The sequence below is a fragment of the Phalaenopsis equestris genome, unplaced genomic scaffold, assembly GCF_001263595.1.
Source record: "Phalaenopsis equestris unplaced genomic scaffold, ASM126359v1 Scaffold000469, whole genome shotgun sequence".
Lineage (NCBI taxonomy): Eukaryota > Viridiplantae > Streptophyta > Magnoliopsida > Asparagales > Orchidaceae > Phalaenopsis > Phalaenopsis equestris.
Genome location: NW_018164910.1, coordinates 539,517 through 564,332, shown reverse-complemented (window position 1 = coordinate 564,332; position 24,816 = coordinate 539,517). Strand labels below are relative to the sequence as shown.

At 32.2% G+C, this 24,816-nt stretch overlaps 1 protein-coding gene across 2 annotated transcripts; it reads left to right on the top strand.

The window, feature by feature from the left end:
• The first annotated feature begins 4,618 nt into the window (after positions 1 to 4,618).
• Positions 4,619 to 23,016, top strand: LOC110027944 (S-adenosylmethionine carrier 1, chloroplastic/mitochondrial). 2 transcript variants are annotated; one of them, XM_020729601.1, is made up of 13 exons: positions 4,619 to 4,843; positions 5,012 to 5,080; positions 5,208 to 5,315; positions 8,826 to 8,908; positions 9,475 to 9,551; positions 10,042 to 10,132; positions 12,806 to 12,859; positions 12,935 to 13,030; positions 13,194 to 13,283; positions 13,497 to 13,548; positions 17,925 to 17,986; positions 18,058 to 18,138; positions 22,774 to 23,016. In XM_020729601.1, the coding sequence occupies exons 2-13, from the start codon at positions 5,026 to 5,028 to the stop codon at positions 22,903 to 22,905; spliced, it is 981 nt and encodes a 326-aa protein (XP_020585260.1). In that variant the 5' UTR covers positions 4,619 to 4,843; positions 5,012 to 5,025; the 3' UTR covers positions 22,906 to 23,016. The 2 variants fall into 2 exon arrangements, with proteins under 2 accessions (XP_020585260.1, XP_020585261.1); XM_020729602.1 differs by having other exon boundaries at positions 4,619 to 4,889.
• The last annotated feature ends 1,800 nt before the right edge of the window (positions 23,017 to 24,816 follow it).

The window sequence follows — 24,816 nt, the reverse complement described above, 5'->3', positions numbered from 1 at the left end:
CCTAGCCGGTCTTCAGAACTATTCAAACTTTAAATTAACCAATGTTCTTTATAGCATCTCTAGTAAGGGTGAAGAATATTATTGCTCCTATTTGACACAACACAATTTGCATACTTCCACAACAGAATTCTTATACTTATTACTGATTCATGATAATAAAAAGATAATTTTCTTATTAAGTGCTTTTCATCTACAAAACTCTAGTTATCTTTTTAAGTTGTTACTGTTTTGTCAAAATATCAAAAATACCAAAAAGATTTGAAATTTTTATTACTGCAAAATATATTTAGTTTAAGATTTACATATGTAGCACACAATTCTTGTGTTTTTACATTTCTCACACATAAACTTTCATATTAACATACATAGCACTTTGGTGCTTTAATCCTAATGCATGAAATTGTGCATTTCACTTAAAAAAATGATAATAGTGCTTTTTTTTATTTGATTGGGTTCTGTATATGTAAAAATGCCCCAAATACAAATATATAAAATGAATAATAATAAATATTAATTATTTCGAGTCGAAAAGGGGTGAAGATGATCACACAAGTTAGAGGGATCAAACATTCAAGAGGTTAAAGTTATCGAAGATTCACGGTTAGTGATTAATCAGATTTCTAGGACCTATAAGATTTTCTAACCCCGAATTCATCAATATTTGAGCTTACTTGAATGGATTTCTAGTGTCACTTTGTACTGAATACCTCATGGTAGTAAAATTATTGTGGATACTTTGGCAAAGTTGGCTAATGAGATAATATTCTTGGAAGAGGAATCAATACTGATTCAAGTCCAAGGTTGTTAGGCCTTTTCTCCAATTGACATGGAGTACTTTGATTGACATAAGGAACAAATCATTGTAACCACAACTGAAGGCTTAGTTAATTGGACAGTCATTTTTTTAAGTATCTGCAAGAAGACAAATTATCCCAAGATAAATCAGTAGCTCACTAAGTGAAATCTAGAGCTCTATCTTATGTTCTCATAAATGAAACATTTTATTGAAGGCCCTTCAATCACATGTGATTACATTGCTTAGACAAATGTGAACCCATAAGATCTTTTAGAATATTCATTTAAGGTTATGTGAAGCCTAACATACATTGCAGGCTCAGGTGAAGCAATCTATGTATAGTTCTATTAAACACCATATTGTTGCATCTATTCAGAAAATTTATTTTGTGATATGGTAAGTCATGCTAGGAGCTAAGTAAGAAGTTGTAAAATTCATCACTTGGGAGGTTGATAAAGGTAAGTAAGATGTTGGTATTATAATTGGAATGCTAGAGGGCCTCTTGCTAATTACTATGACGGACCTTGGGATATCAATTTAAGGGTGATTGAGTATTTAGTGGACAATGATTGTGATATTCAGAAACTACAATAGATGATTTCTGAAGTGGATTGTAGAGGTATTTGTAAATTGCACAGTCAATGGGTATATTGATAAATTGATTATTAAGAAAAAAATTGGAATTTCTCCCTCCAAGGCCATTCACAATACTTTCAAAATTGGTCCTAAAAAGTACAATGGAGATGGAATTGGAACCATATTTTAATGCCTTCTCAATCCTTTTTTATTTGGAGAACATTCGAGAGGTTGTTTCCAACATATGATATTTTTAACTTGAAGGGTTCAAAACTCCCCTTCATTTGCCTTATGTGCAAATTTGAGGAGGTATCTCTCAAATCAAATTTTGTTCTCTTACAGGTACTCATTAAAAGGCTGACAAAAAATGTGATGTCTTATCCATATTGCAATTCCTAACATAGGCTATACAAATATGTAGGATTTCTTGGCTAGATGGAAACTTAAGGGCTTCCTATTTGCATCTTATTTCTCTCATTCCACTGTCGATTTGGTGGTTTCTCTGTACTGTTAGGAATACTCTTAAACATGAGGCTAAAACTATTACTCCTTCAACAACCTACATCTTCGTTATGTATTTCTTACCTAAAGTTGTTAAATTTGGGACTTTGAAGAGGAAAAATATTATGGGAATTACTGATATATTGTAGAGGTGCAATATTAACTGCCAACACATAACCAAAAAACCTCCACAACTTGTCAAATGAAGCAATCACGAAATTGGATGGAGGCTATCTAGAGAAGAGCGCTCGCACGGGAGGACTTTTCAGAGATCATACATGGAATTGTGGCTTATTTTTCTATTTCAATGTTGGCTAACACTGTTATCCAAGCTGAAGTGAACACCTTACTTGCTACTATTGAATTTGCTATCAGATTTGGCTGGAATTGATTACATTTTTGAACAAGATTCAGCTCCTTTGGGGATACTATTAGAATGGAAAGGTCATCCCTTGGTACTTATCTACTTTTGTGGGAAGGATTTCTACTTTACTTGGGACAAGATGGTTAAGTGGACTTATACACTTAGAGAGAGCAATCAACAACTAATTGATTGGCTAGGAATGCTGCTACATCTAAGAATATTATTGTGGACCAAATACCTTATCCTTTTCCTTACTTTAATTTTTTTCTTGAGGAGGACAATCTTTTTTGCCTTACATTAAAGTCCCACACTTTTTTATTAGATGCATTCTCAGCTTTGGGTTAATAGAAGTTTTCAATTTTGGATTTAAGAAAAAGTTTCTTTCTCTTCCCCCTCATAATTTTTGGAGCTTTCACCATCCTCGAATTATCATTTAATTCTCAATATGTTTTTTTCTTTATTCCTCCCCCACCCAATTTCTAGAGTTATCAACATCCTCAAATTATCGATTCTCAAGATTTAAGAAATGGTTTTAGATCAAATGATGCTCTCATTGTCTTTCTCTCATGTCATTGTCAAATCTTCCATTAACATTTTCAATATGTGTTTCTCTTCTTTATTCCTACCCTTCATGTTTTTGCAACGCCATCAACAATATTTTTATTTCACACATCTTCAGAGGATCTGTCTCCAAGCATACCAATCGATATTGTGTGCATTTCAATCCACACACACAATCTCAATTTTTATTGATTCAACAATTCATTTTCCAAGATCATACGCCCATCTAAAAATCCATTTCCACAAATCTTTTCACTTTATTACAAATTTTTTTTCTAGATTCTTCAACCAATAGGCTACTTAGACTCTTTTAGCTCCACCAGTAGTTTTCTTCAACCATCGACCACGATCTCTCTGATTTCATCCTATTTCTAACAAATTGATCTAGACCTCCCATCTCTAAAGCTTTGACCCTCATCTTATTTTTCTTTTCATTGATTCTCTTATCTCTAAGAACATCTCCAATGAACATCTTCTCCATTCAACTCTTGGCTGCCATACCTATTTCCAAGAATTTCATCAATAATTTTTGTCCGAAGAGACAACAATTGTAATGCATTCTCTCATGCCAACATTAGCCCACATATGTTGTCCTCCGGTATTCATATCGTTGATGATGGACATAACTTCTATTTTTACGACCAAATATGCCTTAATTTTTAGTCTTTGGCATCAAAATTCAAAATTTGACATCCTTTAACTTGTATTTTCAATCTCGTACTTCTTCAGATCAAGAAACATCACACCCTAAGGAATGTAGTTCTTCTCAACATGTCTTCTGGAAATGAAAAGATCACAAGATGGAACCCTAAACACATGCATCATCTAGTCAGATTTGTCCGTTTAACTACTCTTCCCTTGTAAAAACTAAAGATTTCTTCAAGTCATTACATTTTGTTCTTTTAGACGAGTATAAGTGCTATCAAGTCCAGTTGCCTTCCAGAATCTTGCTCCTATAAGTCTCTTAGGTATCACACTCTTGTAATTATATTTCTTGCAGCACAATAAAAAATTTGAAAAAGAAAAAAATCTATAATTTTTTTATAACTAGAATTGTCAATTCATTATTATTTTTTGTCGCTTGCTATTATTTGCTCGATTTTGAGGGTCGGTAATGATGTATTAATTCAAATTTGGGATGCTTAATATTTGGTGTTAGGTTATTAAAAATTGTTAATTTGATAATAAATCAATTAGCTAAGAATTAATGTTTCATACTATAAATCATTCTATTTGGTGCACATTGAAGAAATGAAAAAATATAGTAAGCTTCTCCCGATTATGTGTTTCTTTTTTCTTCCAACCTAAGTTTTTTGGAGTTGTCAACATTATCAAATTGTTGTTTATCATTCTCAATCTGAGTTCCTCTTCTCAGTTCCTCCCCTAGTTAATTTTGGAGTTACCAGTATCATCAAATTATCGATTATTAATATTCAAGCAATGGGATTGCATCACTATCAAACACCCTTCATGAAATTCATATATAGATTGGTTAAATACATTTTATTTTCACCTAGTTGCCATTTTTAAATGAAAGGAAATATACATACATATAAGAAATTTTTTATGTATTCTCATATCCCTTAGATTAAATATTTTGGTGTCATAAGAAAATCCATATCATCGGGTCCCTTAGATTAAATATTTTGGTGTCATAAGAAAATATTGATAGTGATATTTTTGATGTAAAGCTTATGATTTGAGGGGTATGGGTGCAGCTATGAATGTCTACTAAATACATAAGAATTATGTGGTAGGTAGGCAAATGCCCCAATGAAGAGTAAGCCTTTTCTTTAAATAACTACATCATCTAGGTCTATTGTCTATACTTGTTCGGACGTACGGAAGCATAATTGTGTATTATAGATTCAATGTCGTTATGCCCACTCAGCATACTCTCCAAGGAGAATCCAACCATATGAATCAAGAACCAAATTTGTCTTGATTTGGAACCAACTCTGTTCTCTATTATATAAGATCCGTTTCCTACAAAATGCAAGTTTGTTCCTGGATCTGAATCGTTGCCTGGTCTTTGGCACACTTCAGTAAACCCTTCTTCAGTTTTACCTGATACTTTCTAGTAGTTGCTCTGTATCTTTTATATCTCGGAATTCCGCAGCTGATGCTGTGGGGAAAACCCTAGGATCTAGCTAGTAGATTACTTGAATTCTTTATTTTCTCGTTTTTTTTTTTTGTTCTCTTTCTATATGTAGATTTTGGATATTTGATGGCTCCGCTTTTACTGGGTGCTAAATCTGGGAAACCTCCTGGCATTTCGTTAGGTATTAATCGATCAATAATGTAATGTTTTTTACTATTAGACAAAAGGGGCTTGATTCCTAGGAACCAATTGATGTAGATTTCCAGTTACGGATTGGTTCTTTTTATCCTTGATAGTGTATTTTGCAGATTGTTACAGGAGTAAACCTTGCATTTCCGGGTTGGAACAGACCAAACCGTTTGCTTCAGTCACTATGAGTAAAGACAAGCCATTTGATTTCCTACGTGTACTGCACGGTGAGTTGTCATTTGGATGATTTATGTAGAATTGGTTTAGGTGGTTGTTTAGTTTGATGTCTATTTCAGCCTGAGAATGTTGAATTCTTGGTTTTGGATTCTTCGTTGCGAGTGGTGATTTTTGAATTCATTTAGTAAATTTCAATGTTATTAATTCTAATTTATGAAACATAAATTGAACAGCGTGTTTATTTTATTTATGTGTGGACAAAATTGAATGCATTATAGAATATTTGTTATATTAAATTTATTTTGCATATCTTAAGTTATGCATACAACCACAAAATTAATAATGTATATCCAGGTTGAAAGGAAAAAAAAAAAGAAAACTACAAAGCTAAATTTAATTGATTTATTGGCATGAAGGTGCACAGAATGCTCCAATTGAATGCATAGAACTATTTAATTGATCCATCCCTTATGGTTAGGAACTGACTTCCTTATCCATTTATAGATATTAGAAGCAGAGCGGTTTGCTTCTCCCTGTTTATCTTTTTTGTTTGCTTCGCGAGCCTGTAGTGCAATCTCCTTCTTGTTCTATTTGAGTTTTGAGAAATCAGTGTTGAACACCATGCAATTACAAATGTTGACTAGGATAAGATCCTAGAGACTTTCATTGACAAGCTAATGTTGTTAACTGAGGTTTAATTTAAGAGGCATTTACATACATAACACATTATGTATTTACATATCTTACACATAAACTTACATATTTACGCACATAACACTTAAATCTTTAACATCACATCAAATATAGCAGTATTATCATTTTTGAAAGTGAAATAAACCTTTTCATGCATAAATTTAAAGCACTAAAATGCTATGTATGTAAATATGAAAGCTTGGATATGAGATATATAAATACAAAAGAATTAGGTGCTATGTATGTAAATTTCCCTTAATTTAATTTCGATTAATCTTGATTACCCATGGACGCAAGCCTTTGTGATTGATTAGGAACTGACTTCCTTATCCATTTATAGATATTAGAAGCAGAGAGGTTTGCTTCTCCCTGTTTTTCTTTTTTGTTTGCTTCGCGAGCTTTTAGTGCAATCTCCTTCTTGTTCTATTTGAGTTTTGAGAAATCAGTGTTGAACACCATGCAATTACAAGTGTTGACTAGGATAAGATCCTAGAGACTTTCATAGACAAGCTAATGTTGTTAAGTGAGGTTTAATTTAAGGGGCATTTACATACATAACAAATTATGTATTTACATATCTCACACTTAAACTTACATATTTACGCACATAGCACTTAAATCTTTAACATCACATCAAATATAGCAGTATTATCATTTTTGAAAGTGAAATAAACCTTTTCATGCATAAATTTAAAGCACTAAAATGCTATGTATGTAAATATGAAAGCTTGGATATGAGATAATTAAATACAAAAAAATTAGGTGCTATGTATGTAAATTTTCCTTAATTTAATTATGATTAATCTTGATTACCCATGGACGCAAGCCTTTATGATTGATTACATCTCGTGGTTCATGTTTGAGAGGACTAGTAATAAATGTTATGACCATGCTTTGAATTGTGTTTATATTGGGTGATTGGATGGGGAAGAATAGTCAATTTGATCATGATCCCATAATTTTCTTATCAGTAGTGAATATTTTGGACCAAATAAACCAAAGATGGGTGGCTTGAAAGGCTACATTGTTTATGATGTCTAATTAGTTCTGATGAGCTGCCTCTTAACAATTATCATGAGTAAACAAGTGTGGAATCATGCTAAAAGGTGCATCTCTTTAGAGTGAAGCGCTAAGTTTGTCGTGGATAGGAATGTTCTAAGAGAGCCAATATGGTTTACTATGATTTAGCGGTTGAAGGATGTAACTTTCGATGTTACAATTCATTAGGCTTGATAGATTCATTTTGAGGTTGGCTCAGAGGCAGTTGGAGGCTCCCATACATGCTTGTCAGTTACTTTTATCCATTAGTTTAGCTAGTTTGAATTTTAATGATGAGTTTGGGATCATCTAAGTACAATGCATCCTAAAGGGTATGGGGTGAGAGCTGTATTTAATTTGGCATCTTCTTTGCGAGACTTAATTTCTTGGACCTATCCTCTAGTTTGAATTTTGATGATGAGTTTGGGATCATCTAAGTAGAATGCATCCTAAAGGCTATGAGGTGAGTGTTTTATTTAATTTGGCATCTTCTTTGCTAGACTTAATTTTCTTGGACCCATCCTTTACTATGCATTTTAATTTATCATGTTACAGTGATAATTGGCATATCCACAAGTTACTTTTTTTAGGGAGTCGCAAGTTAAATCAAGTTGGCTCGCTTTAAGGCATTCTTTTAAGCATAAAGTAAAGCGATGTTCATATTTGTGAGTGTCGGAATAACCAAGGCAGATAATTTCCAACTTAAGGAGGCTATGATTTACAATAGAGTGGCTCTGTAAGTGGGACTTATGGGTTACAACTTTGTCTTGAGATGTCTGTGGTACTATTGGATTTACAACCTCATGTGGTAGTATGTGATTATGTCTTGATAAGAAGTTAAATATGAGACTTATAGGGTAATAGCTCCACTTCGAGATATAGGTGTGACATATACATTTAGTTCCCAACCCAAATATGATGATTTGGGTGCTAATTGGGTCCAAATTGATTTTATATTGATGTTAATTGAGGGCCAAGGCTTACATCTCTTGATAGTAGAGAGGCCTATAGCTGTACATCGCCCCATAAGTAAGGTTTTCTAGATCTGAATATTCATCATAAGGGGATTTGAAGGCTTTATGCAAATGTATAGCCAAACATCATGATGAACATCATTTTATTAGGTTCCAAAGATCGAGGGTTGGGGCTTACTTCACTGCTATTAGGGCTACCTAGGGGTAGGATTTGTCTATTTGATATTTTAAAGGCGTACAGTTGGGTCCTATAACCTCTTGCTTAGATGCTTTCCCAATTATGAATATTATGATCTCATCGTGTAGACAAGGTGGTCCAAGTCACATATGGTGATTAAGTTCTAGCTGATCATTTTATTGATGTTGAGTGGAGGTATATACTTATGCCTCTTGATGTTTGAGAGGACCGTCAAATGACTTGCAATCCAAAGTGTCGGGGGACTCTAAATGTAGGTCTTGCAATTATGTTGGAGAGTCCTTCATGGTAACTTAACATGTGAATATTTTTTGTAAATGGTGAATTTTACACCACTAGATCTTGGGGCTCACTATATATAATTATTAATTCTAAAGTTAACACACCTTATTCTTAGTTTAATTTATTGAATTTAATTTTTACCTGATACGTGGCTGCTTTATGTCTTTACCATTTGGTGACTATAATAATATTCTTAGAACTATATTGAAAGTATGCTAGTCAATTGTCATAGTAACGTCATGAGCTAGTGGCTAGTCAGTCATTGGGTATTCAAATATTTTGTATTGTTACTTTTTCACTAACTGTAGATTACGGTAATTCATCAACTTAATATAGAAGGGATTTTTGAACATAACTAATATATTTTTGTTTGTTAGATGGAATAATTGCAGGGGGAACTGCTGGAGTTGTTGTTGAAACAATCCTATATCCGATTGATACAATAAAAACTCGATTACAGGCAAGTTACTTCAGAAGAAAATATTTTTTTCTTATTACGCTTACTATTTTCCTTGGATATTTACTTGTTTTTTATGATGATATCTTGAAGGCGCATAATAAGTAAATATGCTGTTTATTTGAACATGTAAGTTCAATGATATATAATTTTTCAATGTTCAATAATGTCGGACTTTTCATTTATCAGGTAATTAATACATTTTTGTTTTATTAGATGCATAAAACTTTAAGAATCGTTCTGTAAAATAAGCTATTGGAAGATGCTATTGATAGAAAAGGTATATAAGATTTGTCATTAGAGTTGCTCTTCATTTTGAGAGAGAGATCATTGCTGGTTCTAATGTGCTTTTGGAGAGAATGCATTTATTTGTCTTTCATGCTCTTTGCCCTTGCTTATTTCACCATAAAAATTAATCTTGCAGTTCAATCCCATTTTGATAGTAAGAGCACCAGAATGTCAACTACTGGCACTATATTTTATGCATTGCATTTATATTTGTGTTATCTTATGGACATTTTTCATGATTGATAATTACGTCTCATTTTCTTGCACCCTCTTATGTTTAGGCTGCTCATGGTGGAAGCAAAATACACTGGAAAGGCCTCTATTCTGGATTAGCTGGTAACCTTGTTGGTGTCCTTCCGTGAGTAATTCACCTATTTAATTCTTTGATTACTTGCTTTCAAAATTACTTTGTGGTCTGCTTGACCTATGTTGAATAACGGGAGTGTTTTTTTTTTCAATTTTTTGTTGTTATTCTTTCATTTCATGGGAGTTAAAATCATCAGCAGTTGAGGCATGCAACTTAAGCATACATTTGTTTGTTCTTTTGATTTACTGTTGATCAGGAATGACATCTATGATTTCCTTGCGTCTTTGTATCTATGATATAAATATAATGGCATAATGACAAAATTAGTGCTATGAGAGGATATATAAAGAAATTTTGTTGCCCTTATTACTAATATTTTTTAAATCCATAAATGGTTGTTTTTTTTTCTGGTTTTCTTTGAATTTCATGTGGATGTTGTCGGATGCACTTTTTCTTTGTTTTGCTTCGAAGGTCTCTGTGTTGATTACATTGTTATTTTTCTCATGTATTGTTTACACTTTTATTTTCTATTATTTTCCAGAGCATCGGCTGTTTTTGTTGGCATATACGAACCTTCCAAGCAGAAATTGCTCAAACTATTTCCTGAGAACCTCAGTGCTTTTGCCCATCTGGTAAGATAACATATCTCATATATAGGCCCTAGAATTGAACTAGAAAAATTCCTTATTTTTCTTCTTTGCTTGTGATGTAATTTGCATTGTACGTTGCATGGGTTCTAGACATTATTTCTATTTTAACTCCTTTATAATTGCTTTTGTGCTTTATATTCATTTTGCTCATCTGTTATAGTAGTACATTATGCTCTTCTAGTACTTTTTTAGCCAAATTTATTTAAATGTGGAATTTTGCAGTGTGTATTAAATACGCCAAATGCATTGATGAGTGGGATTGTAGCAACACAGGAGTTACTTCCTTCCATGAGTTGTTGTCTCATGTTCATTTTGGTGTAATTAGTGACTCCTTGCTGGTGTGAATTGTCTGTTCTCTACTGTAGTTGTTATTAGGACCCATTTTTCCTACAACACCTGCTCGTATATCAGCAAATAGGACCCATTTTTCCTACAAGATAGCTGATATACGAGCAGGTGTTGTAGCTGGTTATGATTTTTATTAGCTGTGGGGCCATTGAATTGCGACTGTTCGCTTTACTTAGATAGTTGTTGACACTTGAGGTGAGATAATATGATTATAAGCAAGGGCACTTGTGGCACACAAAGGATAGTTCCACTTAAGTTTTGTTTTGATTTAATGATTTTTTGATTGATTCAATTTCTTAGCTTTCCAAAATTTTAGGGGTAGTCATTTACTTGTTCCAATGTTTTGTCTTTTATATAAATTTTCACTTATCTTTTTTTTCTTTTATTCCCTTATTTTAGTAATTGGATTGATTGCATTTTCATATTCTATTAAATTTGAGATGATCCATTTTTTTATTATGGTGTATGTTTTTTGATTGAATGAGTGATTCACTAATAATCGTGAATTTTTATTTGTAATTCCTGTTAGACATTTTTAAAATTTTTGTTACACAAACTTTGTGTATGTTTTGGTTTCCATCAACAGGCATAAACATTTATTTAAATTGATGTTCAGTGAACTTTGATATTGGCCTTATTTGCTTAATTTTATGCATTTCATTTTGGACTTGCATTTGAAAAACTTAGACCATACGCATCAAATTTGATTTCAATTCTCATGGTCGATTAGAAGCAGGACAAAATAATTTTGTCCACCAAAATATTAATAACATGATGCAATATAAATAAAAACAGGTAAACTATGGAACTAGACAACTACAACATGACCATCATGAAGTTTAGAAAAATATTCCTTTTTGATGTGAGGCATAATTTTATGAAAATTTTAAATTGAGTCGATAATTTGAAAGACTTCAAATTGAGTCGATAATTTGAAAGACTTCTTCAAATGTTATAATATGATTGATTCCTAAATAGCTGAATTTGTAAATTAATCTACATAATTAATATTATTTGTGAAGTAATGGCCTAACATGAAACAGAAACTAAAATAGTAATATTTGCTATCAACTTAAAACAAGTAACGGGTGCGTATTCAATTTTGATATTGTGAACTATTTAATTATGGCAAGTTTGGTTATTATGCAAGGTTTATGGCCTTTTTGCTAATTATTATGTCTCTAAGCTATTGTGTAAGAATTTTTTGCTTCATTTATAAGCCTTGAAATTTGAGTTGAAATAAAGTAGAATTCATCAAAATATTGCATAGGCTTTATATATTAATGAATATTGCAACTACTCGGTACATTTGTGGTTAATATCCCAAAAGAAAAATCGGTATCATATCTTTTAAATTATATCAACACATCAACACGAACTCATAGATGTTTGGTTTGTTGATATGAAAAATTGCATGCCATGAATATTATTTTGATGTTGGAATAGATGCTGAAGTAGATTTACTATTACAATGACTTGGCTATTGAATTTGTTGAATCTAAATATGCACCTACTTTAGAACATGTTCATATCTGAATTATATCTGTGGAAAATTGATAAGATCGATATTGAGCATCAAATTTTATTTGAATACGAACTTTTAGAAGAAATTAAGTTCATTATATGGCAAATCATGCATACTGTTTTTAAAGAGTTAAATTTTCAAACTGTGTGTCATATGCCTCAGACCGTCTTGAGGCTTATGCCTCGTCTCATGATTGCAAAACACATCAATACCCAATTACACAATTTTAAACATTTCTTTTGAGTAGACTAGTGGCATTTCTCTAGAAGTTTGTGATGCTTTAAAGCAAAATTAAAGTTATGCCACTACAGTTTCTTACTCATGTAGCTGTTATGCGGTCTATTGATGATCATTAACTTTTCTATAGCTTCTATTTTAGTAAATTCGTGTGGTAAATTATAATATCATGAAGGTAATTCTGTTATTTGTATTTATTTGTTTTTCGTAGAAATCCATTGCTGCAGAACTGTTAGCCTATGTCTTACAATTTTTTTTAATTTTTTCTACATGGCACATATATTGCAGCTTTCAGATTTGCTTACTGTTAGACTTACAAGCTTATGTATTCCAAAGTTTGACATGAAGCAGCTTGAATCATCTGTTTATATTATATTGCTCACTCTAGAGTAGTGTTTTTGCTTATTTTAAATGGAGTCTGCAATCTTCTTAATCAAGGAAGATGCATTTTTAATCCTGTTAGGTGGAAAAGGTAGAAATTGAAGAAGAATAATACTTGGCTGCCTTGAGAATATTTAATTTTTATATGATGAATCTTATTTCAGACTGCTGGTGCCATTGGTGGAGCTGCATCTTCTCTTATTAGGGTGCCTACGGAGGTAAGTACAAGCTCTGTTTTGGGGACTGCATGTTTTATTCAATTCACATTCATGATTATTCATGTTTTGGTTCAGGTAGTTAAGCAAAGGATGCAAACCAGGCAATTTGCTTCAGCTCCTGATGCTGTTAGGCTTATTGTTGCTAAAGAAGGTTTTAGAGGCTTATATGCGGTATGTACTTTAGTGTTATGGTTCCCATAGTTTTGGTGGATGAGGGACTGCGAGCATGAATGGCTGTTTGATGCCCTTACTGTCTACAAAATTTTCACTGATTTTAATAAAATTTGTGACCCCTCTTACCACCTTTCCTTTAGAACTTATTGTCATATTGCAGGGATATGGTTCCTTTCTTTTAAGAGATCTTCCTTTTGATGCAATTCAATTTTGTATCTATGAGCAGCTTCGAATTGGCTATAGAGTTGCAGTAAGCTACTGATCCTACTTTTATTTGTTTTGTGGGGACAGCATGCAATTTTTTAGAATATATACAAACTTTTTAGAGCTGGGATATGGTTGGTGGCTATTTTTTATGAATTAATAAATTGATTTTTGTAGTCATGGGTGCCAATTAAACAAATAGAAGAATATAGTGGATGCGTAAGTTCTCCTTCATTATCATTTTATTTCTCCTGTGTAGGCTAAGCGAGAGCTAATTGACCACGAGATTGCTGTGATTGGTGCATTTGCTGGTAATTTACTTTATTCTGCCATTTAAATTTCTTGTTATATAACATCTGGCATGATATCTACTTATATATTAAATGATAAGATTGACTTTTATCATCTCTAACAATTTCCAATGATTGTTTTATCATTTTTTAAGTGTTGTTGAAATTGTCATTCGCCATGCTTTCTATATTGTGTGAAATAGATACTTTTCATGCTACACATGTTTTAAGATTTTCACGGAAGGTACCATAAACTGCTTAATAAGCCTTCTGGAAAAAAATGGAAATTGGTCATATAAAACTTTAAACATAATACATTTTTTTTTTTTGGCGTTTTAGCATATTAGTAGATTTCACTTTGAGAACCTTTTGAAGTTCAAGTGCTTGAGGTTTAGTCTTACATCAGTTATCAACCAAGTTTGTTCAGGTTTTTTTTTTAAAGTTATTAATGTCAAGTTAGTTAATGCATCTGTCCTATTATGAGTTCCTCAAATTAGAAGTGATATCTGAGCCAATGGTATCGCTTGGTTAAAGTCATGTTAGTGGTTTGTGCAATCTTGGGCGGAGCTATGGTGTTTGAAGCGCTCATGTCACTTTTGTTTTTATGGAATCATTCATTGTTCTTCGACCTAAAGGAAGAGTGAAGTATGGGTTTCTTTGTCTTATTTTGGGCAACTGAATTATTGATGTGTTGTTAGGTAGTAGGTGGGCTGATGTTTTCTTGGTTTAATATTTTTTTGGCAATATTTTGTCCTAAATTTGGTTCATAGTGTGCATTTATGTGACTAATCATAATAATTAATGATGCTTGATATATTGACAACATTTGCTTGCAGAAGTGGCTCTATTATTTTAGAGCAAGAATACTGTTTGTAATTTTGGGGTTAATTGTTTACGGCTTAGGGAATAAATATTATAATGCCTCTTAATGAAGCATTCATTTGATATAAACCATGAGAAGTTAAGTAATTTATTGGTTAATGAAACTAAAGGGCTCTTTGATTTGTTGAACAAGTAATGCAATGTCAGATGAATGCAGTGTAAAAGTAATATATTGTATTTGAAATACTTTAAAGTTATTTGGTTCAACGCAAAATAAATACTGTCATTTACATTTTCTTGTTTTGTTTGAAAAATAGAATCAATGTAAAAATTACAACTACAGGGTGGCGGAGGCAGAGTGGGTGGTAGCGGTTAGTGGTGGACGGGTAGTGATAGTGGTGATGGTGGGCTGTTGCTAATGTTTGATGAGTAGAGGCGGCTGGCGGTGATGACAAGGAACTTTTCACATAAAGTAGTTTATTGGGAAGTCTTTTAAATCCGACGAATTCTAAATACATTGAAAATGAACTAGATAATGAATTACAATTACTTTGTATTTCTAAACTGCATTTGGAATTGATTTGGCCAAACATCCAAATTTCTGAAATTCTTGCTAAAGGATTTTAGTGCGCTTCTTTTGCAACGAATCAAATACCTCCTAAGTTTAGTGTTGTATTAATGTATGTATAATGTGATAAATTCTATCTCTAGGCTAACTATTCATATGTGGTTAATTTATTTTTTTGGTATTACATTCATCCAATTTAGTTTCTCAACTATACATAATTAATCTAAAGTGGTCCATTGCGGACTAAATTGATAATGAAGTTATATATTTGAAGGATTGTATTGGGATTAGTTTTCCATCACAAATTTATGTGAGACAATTTTAATCTATTAGAATTAAATGAAAATATGACACTCAATAGGCACAATGGAGAAAAAGGATTCATGTAGCTGACCCTACTTATTAGGATTAAGACTTGTTGTTGTTGTTGTTGTTGTTGTTGTGACCATTTTGGATTAATTGTTTGTAGTCGAAGAAAAAAATGGAGAGTGATGATACTATGGGACTTATAAGGATATATATAAATAGTATAGGGACTATAATGAAATTTAGTTTTATTTACGACACCACCAATCATGCATATAGTACAAGAATCATGTATGATTTAATCCAATCTTATTGAAGAAATTGTTGTTCATGAATATGAATTTGATGTTTTTTTGGTGTTTAAATTGAGTTGTAGGTATAATATGAACATATATTTGATGATGTATAAGAATTTGCCCCTACAATAGATCATGTTTATAATCCTGAATTTATTCTTGCATGAAATGTCATAATTGGTGTTTGAAGACAAATTGAGTATGAGATTATATACAAACTTAACCTTACATTAGAATTTGAGCTTATTTCAAATATGAAATTAGACCAATCATGTCTATTGTAGTTGATGAATTGATTGAACACGCTAAAAATGCAACTCAATGAATTATCTGCTATATTTTTTGTAATGACTGTTCAAACTAAAGTTGATTTAATATTTATGGATTTATTGCTCATATCAATTCTTAGAAAGTATCTTATGAACCGAGTTAAATTGCATCAGTATTTTTAGAAATTTATTGTTCAAAAATGTCTCAACAATTTTGAAATTTTAAACTTCATTCATCTGATTAGTTCTAAAAGTGCGTAATTTACCAAAACTAATATATAAGTTATTTATGCTAGTTTTCTTTAAGAAGATTGTCCATCAATATATATAAAATCTTAGTTCTGTGGTTTGCTTTCTTCAAAATTTTTTATTTTTTTCCTTCAGAATTTACTACTAGCTCATTCTTATTATACATGGAATGAATAGTAGTATTTTGTATTTTTCATTTCTTATTTATATAACCAGTATGATTTGTCAAATTGCCATTAGGATATTTGTAGAAAAGTTGACTTTGAATTGTGATAATTTTGTGTTTGCAGGTAATGTGAAGTGGTGGTATGTGGAATTTAAACATGAATACGTGATGGTATATGTGAGATCTTAAATCATTTGGATGGGTAGTTAGCAAGTTAAATATGAGAAACGCTAGGCCATTTTAAATCATGCAAAAAGATTATGATAAATTACAATTTGGAGATTCTAGCAATTTCAGGCATTAGTCTAGTCTTCGATGTGTTCGATTTGATTTCATTTTATGAACCTAGAATTTAATTGAAATTTTCTTTCTTTTCACCTCCTCCTTGTTAATTCATATCTAACTTTAGGCTAGATAATTCTAAATCTTTTTGTTCTTAAAGCTATCTTAGATAATAGAAATATATCCACAATTAATGGTGGATTCTAGATGTATTTTGTGTCTCGCTTGATAGACCAGTTTGTGGCTGTTTCGTAGGTTCTGTTGCGCAAATTCTGATTTGATTAATAAATATCAAATGTTTAATTAGTCAGAGTAGTTTGTTTTTCCTTCAAGCTAAGTTGATTAGCGGGGAACATCCTTGTCCTGCTAATCACATAGGTAAACTCTATAACCAACTTGTGACTTTTCACTATTTTGTTTGTACAGCAGGCACAGCTTCGTGTTTGATTCCTTGAGCTTTGTTCCTGTAGTGGGCAATTTTCATATTGTAGCTGTGCATTGGTGTCTGCTGTCAGCATTTCTAATGTTGATGATGGAGACGTGCGACTATTCCATCTCTTTTGTGTTGCAGGATTTCTATTGTGGATGTGGTTCTATTCCATTTTTTATTCCTGTAAAGCGATCCAGTTTGGAGGCAACCAACTTAAGATTTTTTTTAATATTTATAAATAGAAACATTTGAGGCATGTAATGGGAAATTTTTGCTTGATGAAAATTTAAATTTGTATTTAATTTTTGAGTGCTTAGTTTGATGTTGACTCATTTGAGCACATGCAAATGTAACTGACAATTTTTTTGGGTTGCAATCTCTTCCCCTTGGCATGTGGTTTAGGTTTCTCTAAGTGGTAATATCTTTCTTTGCACTCTTTTTCTTCTACATATATCATTATTGGTTTTTGTTAGCCAGTCTGATTTTTACTTAATTCCAATATAGTTGGATTTTATTTAATTACGTGAATCCTGATTGACTTGTGGTTTTTTGTGGCTTTAATTTCTCTCAGATTTTTTTTGGTTTAATGGATCATTAAAGTATTATATGCCATTTATATCGTAATGTTTGGTTTACAGGAATAGAGGACAATTATTGTTGATTAATGGTCTATAGAACAATGAAATCCTATATCTGATTTGTTTTGTTTTATGCATTGCATTAGAAATCCTATACATTCAATTTTATAAATGTAGGGCCTAGAAAATTGAGTAAGCATTTAGTTCATTCACCATCTAGTTTTTATGCGTACTCTAAAATTTCAAATTTACTAGTTTGGACAGAATGATATAAATTTCTTTTGCCTTCAATGATTCCTACAATTGAAGGATCCTTTTTACATACTTTTTAAAAGTATAGAGTGGAGTTTCTTCAATGGTCATTTTTCTTTATGAAAATTTATATTGACTTTTGTCATATTAAACTCTAAACTTTTTTCTAATCTTTCTAGGTGCTATAACTGGAGCCATAACCACTCCACTAGATGTGTTGAAGACTAGGCTAATGACACAGGTAAACTTCTGATCTTCTTTGATAAAATTCGGGAATTTTAGGTAATGTGGTTGGTTCTGAATTGGTTGCAGGGTTCAACAAATCAGTATAGTGGACTTCTTAGTTGCACCCAGACTATCATCAGGGAAGAAGGTCCTGCTGCCCTTTTCAAGGTTAAATATGTGGTTCTTCCAATTCTTTAAACTTTTATCCGATTAGATCTATACAAAACTAAGCAAGTCATGTTAAAATAAGAAAACAATACATAAATATTGGAAAGCAAATAGTTTATCAATTTTTCCTAAATAATTTCACATTCAACTTAAGAGTGTGATGCCAATCTCGAAGTCTGCTTAAGGGCATGAATTAAGAACCGGTCTATAACTACGATCAATCATATCGAAAGATCTCATCATTACCATAACAACTAGCTAGTGATTATTCTGGCAAGCAAGAAATGAAGTAGGCAATTATCTTGTGTATTCTTTTAGAGGGTGGATCAACCTTTCAAGGTAGAAATCAAAATTGGTATCCTTACTTTTGATGGTTCTACTTAAACTAACATGATTGGTATATGAATGGATAATCGGCTGAAACAATATATCCGTGTGCATGTGTCATGCAACTAATATAAAAGTGAGTAGAATACTATTTCCACAAGAATCTTCTTGTACATATTTAAAGAGCTACAACAACAACAACAACAACAAAGCCTTAATCCCACTACGTGGGGTCGGCTACATGAAATCCTATTTAGTGTCATCCTATTTAGTGTCATATTTTCATTTGTAAATATTTAAAGAACATGATATTAAAATTACCCTATATTTTTATCCAATAGTTTATATTTTATGATGATTAAAACTGCAGATTTTGTAGACCTAAGCTACACAATAATTTTTAATTTAAATTGAAGAGCGACAACTTTGGATTTATTGCTTGCCTAGACTGAATTTTTGAATTATTGATGAATATTTTGTTCTGAATATGTTGCCAATTAAGAAAATAAGTGTCTCCTAATTTTCGTCGATAACTAGGAAACATAATCACTCTTGTTAACTAAGTATATGCATATACTAATTAGTTGAGTGGCTACAAGAAATATATTTCTTATTGTATTATAAATCTCCAAGATGTATATGCTGATTAAGTTTCATTTATTTTACTCTAATTATTCCACTATGATTCTTATCTATAGCTCACACTAGAGTTTAAGATTCTGTATGGCCATTTATACTATTAAATTAAGAATGAAGTACATGATTTTATTGATACATCAACACAAAAATTACACAACAGTTTAAGTTCACCACAAATCTAGAGCATTACAATTTATTCTTCCTCATAGAAGATATAATGAAGATACAACACTTGAGCATAAAAATATTACACTAATGAAAACTGCGAAAATAACTCCCTTAAAACTACCAAAATAACTCCTCAAGTCCACTCTAAAATTATTTTTAAATTGAAATGCATAAGCCATGGCGTTGAGATGTAGTGAAGTTAGTGTTGTATCGCCACTTGTAGCATTGATGCTCAACCTTAGCATTGAGATGCTAAACAAGACATCTTTTTTGGATTATTTTAGGCTATTTCTTGTGCTGCGTCTTTCCATCATGTGCATTGAGGCACCAAACCCTATGTATTAAGTCCTCAAATCTTCTCTCCTTTGGTGTTGCAGCATTGGATACCAGTGCCAAGGCACATTGAGTTCTTGAGCATTTTAACAGTTTTTCTGTTTGTTTAGCGCCATGGTGCATATAGTTGGCACTGAAGCGCCAACATTCTAGCATTACAGCTTATACCATTTGTTTCTTTTGTCATTTTTTGCTTAATGTGGTGCTGCAATATTATGGATGCAACATCGGGGCATAACTTTGAAATTTTTGGGATTTTGTTTTAAATCTTCTCATGTAGAAATTCTTGCCAAAAGCAACTTAATTAAAGATACTAAATGAAAACATAGATTGAGTTGAACGAATTATTATTATTATTATTTCCTTCACACATTTCACTTAAAATTGGATCAACTATAAAACCTTTTTTAGCATTAATTGGTATTTTTATCAAGATAAGTTTTGTTTGCCCATCTAATGCTCACAAAGCATGCACAATGTGGTGGAACACTGATCTTAGGCGTTGGCATTACAATATAACTTTGGTTTAAGAAGCAGCTCCGCCAAGAGTTATACCTTATGAAGCATTAGATAAATAATTGAGGAATTGTCACATTTCATGAAATAAATAGGATAAAAATATGCAAGAATAAACCATAAAGTTAATCAGATAAACTCTAATGGTTGGCACATCATTGGGATGTTAGTATAGGATTAGTCTTTAATGAATTTTTGCCCTCTCCTTCAAAGACAATAGCTAAAACATGTTTATTATAGCTATTAAAAGAAGAATACAGTTTAAGAGAACAAATCCTTCATGAAAAGAAGCGACGGAAATTAAAGACGGTTAAAAGGAAGTAGGATAAAAAAGATTCTATTTAAGGTAATTCTAGAACTACCACTTGTCTTAGAAAAAATCTCTATTATGATCATTATTAGGAGTTGGGCATGATAGAGCGAAGTACTAGAAATTCGTTCAAAAATCTTTGTAGAGAAGTTCAAGAATGATGCTATGGGAATGAAGATGACTACTAAAATAGAGAAAGAGCAAATATTATAGTTGTTCAATCATTCATATTCATGTCTTTCCTTGCGGTTTTGCTGAAAGGGAAGAGTCAAGTTTGACACTACCTTAATGAGCGCGGAGAGCCATTCAACTAGTCAATTTTGGTTAAGAAGTGGTTAACATCATCAACTTAGGAAGTCAAATTAAGTTGGACTTGATGAGTCTAATTAGAAGGATGTGATGTAGATTGATGAACAGTGCCTCTTTAGCTTTGGCCATAACTCAGGAATTCATAATGGAGGTAAATTGCAAAGTGATTTCTCTCAACAATTGCTAGACTATTCTCCCATGCTCTTCATTGTGAGATTGATATGCTATCTTCGACCGAAGGTTGCAGCAATACCATCTGTTGATGTCATCACGCTGTCAATAAGAGTAATAGCTATCAGCCTTTAGATATGGTGTTAGTTTGTAGATGAAGTGGGTGATAAACATATGCCATCATTTCATTATGCTATCAGTCCATTAAGAGAAGCTTGATGAAAATTCATAGGCATTTGCCCAAGAATAATCTAAGAAGGACTATGGAAAGGGAAAAGAAAAAGTGTTGACCGTGGTTATTGGGAACAAGAGTTGACACAAAAGTAATTAATAGAAGAATACCAACCTTTTTCTTAAAAGCCGCGGATGTTGACTCCTCTACGAATTATTAAGCATGTTGACCCCTAACTCATCTCTGCCTAGCATCAGGATTTATTACAACTCCCACATAGTGGGATTAAGGCTTTGTTGTTGTTGTTGTATGGTGGATGAGAATGATGAGATGGAAAAGTATGTGGCTGAGTTGTTAGATCCAGAAATCATTCTGTGTAGGTCATTGATCTTGATGCGGTCAAAGAAAGAAGGTGGATGTCAAATGTATGTTTACCATTTGGTACAATATAAATAGATGGTGGAGCACAATATAAAGTGGTTGATTTAGTGAACCAAATGTAGCATGTGAAAATCTTCATAAATTTGTAGAATTTATTTATTACCAAGCCCAAATATATGAAGAAGACTTGTCAAAAATCATATTCAAGGCTAAACATGAGCTATTTGAGTGAATGGTGATGCTATCCAATTTTTGCAACACGATGATGATGTTTTTGAGTCTTGTTCACGACACTCTTAAAATATTAAGAATTAAATGAAACTATGACACTCAATAGGATTCAATAAAGAAAAAGGATTCATGTGTCCAACCCTACATAGTGGGTTAAAGGCTTGTTATTGTTGTTGTTTCATAAAAAAAATAAAATGGAGATCTTTCATATGTAATTACGAAAATGAAATTCTATTTTCATCATCCACAAACCATTTGTTACTCGATGGCCTATCATGAATAGCCAAGAAATCTTCATCATTCTCCAAAAGTTTCTTCCTCAAATATAGCTATACGCCTCCTTAAAATTTCCTCATGGTGAGCGTCACTAATTTGAGGTAAACACCTCTTTTTCCTCTTTGAGGAGATGGACTCGAGGCACTTTTCACGTACCCCTTTCTATTGTCCTCTAGGCGCATGATATATTGCACAAATTTTAAACATGGAAAGGAACCATTGTTTTTCTTTTTATTTGTGTTTACATTATTCTCGTAATAATGAAATAATAGTTTCTTGCTTCAAAAGAAGAATTTAATTTACACTTTTGTATTGTATACTTGTTGTGTTGGGCGGATCGTTCGCTATTAATGTATTCTGTGTTTCAAATCTTGTTCCGACCTTTAAAATTAGGACTCTTAGAAGAAAAGACAAACTAAAATAGAAAATTTTCCTACATTTTATTCATTACAACACAACTAGTATTTTAATGATTGTAGATTTGTAATTTGCATATGGTAGGTAGCTATGTAAAGTGCTTAAGTAGCCTTTTTTTCACTAACTTGGACTTGCTAATAGTTATGGACATATACTCTCAAATTTTGTAAAGATAAAATTGCATATATCTTCATCATGTTTGAACCTGTATTGACTGGATCTCCTTGCAATAATCAGATTCCCTTTTCAGTGCTTTCTAGGCACTATCATTTGAGCTAGCTTTTCATGACTGTTTACATGGATGAGCTTGCAACTTCAAAGCATGCATTGTTGTGGACTGCATGATAATTCTAATCGTCTATAACCTCGCATTTCTATTTTCCAGGGAATAGGACCTAGAATATTGTGGATTGGAATCGGTGGTTCAATTTTTTTTGGGGTTCTGGAGAAGACCAAGACATTGCTTGCACGGAAAAGTTCTGCCGATTTAAAATCTGATTTTGTTAAACAACAATAGTTTAATGGTTTAGTCCTTCAGTTGCAGCTTGGATACTGATAGTTTGCTTTTCGTAAAACAAGCAAATTCTTATTCCTATTTTCTCAAGAAACATGATAAAAACGTCCTAAACACATGCATGCATTTTATTTTATTGAAAATTCTGCTGATCGTGAGTTTTAAGTGATATTGCAGAGCAAATTGTTCTTGTTTCTCTAGGGTTTTTTTTTTCCGCGTACTAATAAGATAATTTTATTAAGCGAATGATAAATTGCAATTGCATGCCTTTAATGAGGGAAAGCCTTCGTTGTCAGTTGATAAATCTAGAAGCAATCAATTATACTTGTACCTTCTCAAAATAAATAAATTATTTTGTCCTATTCTGCAACAGAGCAGGAGTCTTCAAACAACACAAATGTTCATCAGAGGACACGTTATCATTGTGACATGCCCCTTTAATTTATTTATTTTTTTAATAGGTGCAAATAGATATAAAGGTCCTTAATTAGTCATAGAAAAAACTAACACCAGTGTATATGATAACAACCTAAGCAGTATAATAGCAATTCTTTTCAACTCTTTCCGAAAGAATCAAACTTTGTCTGGTATAGGTACAATTTTCATAGAAAAAAAAACATTTAGGCAATGAAGCAGACCTCTACCAATTGGATGATCAATAGAGAATTAAAAAGCTGGATTCTACATTCATGTAGGTGCAATTTTTTGAGTAGACAACGTATTTGACATTTTAGGCAATAATTTAAACTTTGATATTTTAAGCGAAGTTTCTTTTTGTCATTTTTAAGAGAGAGAAGCATTGAAGTATAGATTTTTAGAATTTAATAGGTTAGTGTGTTCTAATTGCAGTTAACAGTGAAATGTTAAAGCTGCCAACTGCTTTATCAAGCCTCTATTCACAAATGATTCATTTTATTCGAAAGTGTAGTACATCACCAATGTTTACTGCAATGAAACAACAATGTCAGATTGAATCAAGTTAACCAAAATGTCAACTGTAACTTGATTGGAATTTGGGGCAGAACTTGAGTTAACCTGTGGATTCTGAGTTGTGTTCGATTTAGGATGTGTTAGATGGAAATGGTATTGGGCTTTTGCATTGATAAGAAAAATATAGGAAACATGCTGACCTTTTAAAAATGGCAATGTATCTTTTTGATCTGTGGGCTCATTCGTTTGAGTGCGAAAATATGACTAAAGAAACTAAGAATTCATTTTTATTTATTTTAAGAGTGAAATTGAAATATTTAGTTTGCAGGGAATTTTGAATAGGTTTTTTGAGAATAAAATCAATTGCTCCATTTTTCTTTCATTTTTATTTTTATTATTCATGCAATTTTATTTTTCTTAGTCAACACCACTGACCAATGCATTGGCTCCACCACTCAAGACAATAGCAAGTGTGAATTGTGATGTTGCGTCCTCGTGATGCATGTATGCAACACCATCTCCAAAAGTGGGGGTTATTTAAGCCCTCTCTTGGGCTAGCTTTAGGATCTTTTTGCTTTTTGATTCTTTTGGGCTCTTATGATTCTTGATCACTTCTTAGCTATTCATTTCCTACTTTGACTTTTGGTTCTCACCCCTACTCTGCTCTCCTCGATTGTTTATCCTTTGGAGTCGACAAGTTGGCGGCGGACCTCAATCACATAGTAGTGAGTACTTTTCTTCTCTTTAAACTTGCAACCTCTTTAGAACCACTTTAGTTTATTGTAGAGGATTGGCTTTAGACCTGTGTTTAGAGAAATCTTAGTAAGAAACAATCTTTCTCCCATTGTTATTTCTCCAGATATCTCGGATAAAACCTCCAATAGCCATTGGCTTTGTGCGTGTTGAGGGAGATATTGCACAAAATTTATTGTTAAAATATATTAAATAAAAGCTTATTTTTCATGTTTATTGTTGATTAAGTTT

What these genes read in the sequence shown, in the direction of transcription:
- LOC110027944 (XM_020729601.1), top strand. Translation starts at nt 5,026, where the DNA reads ATGGCTCCGCTTTTACTGGGTGCTAAATCTGGGAAACCTCCTGGCATT. An exon ending in CAATAAAAACTCGATTACAG is followed by an intron (nt 8,909 to 9,474) that starts GCAAGTTACTTC and finishes TCTTATGTTTAG; the next exon opens with GCTGCTCATGGTGGAAGCAA. An exon ending in AGACTAGGCTAATGACACAG is followed by an intron (nt 17,987 to 18,057) that starts GTAAACTTCTGA and finishes AATTGGTTGCAG; the next exon opens with GGTTCAACAAATCAGTATAG.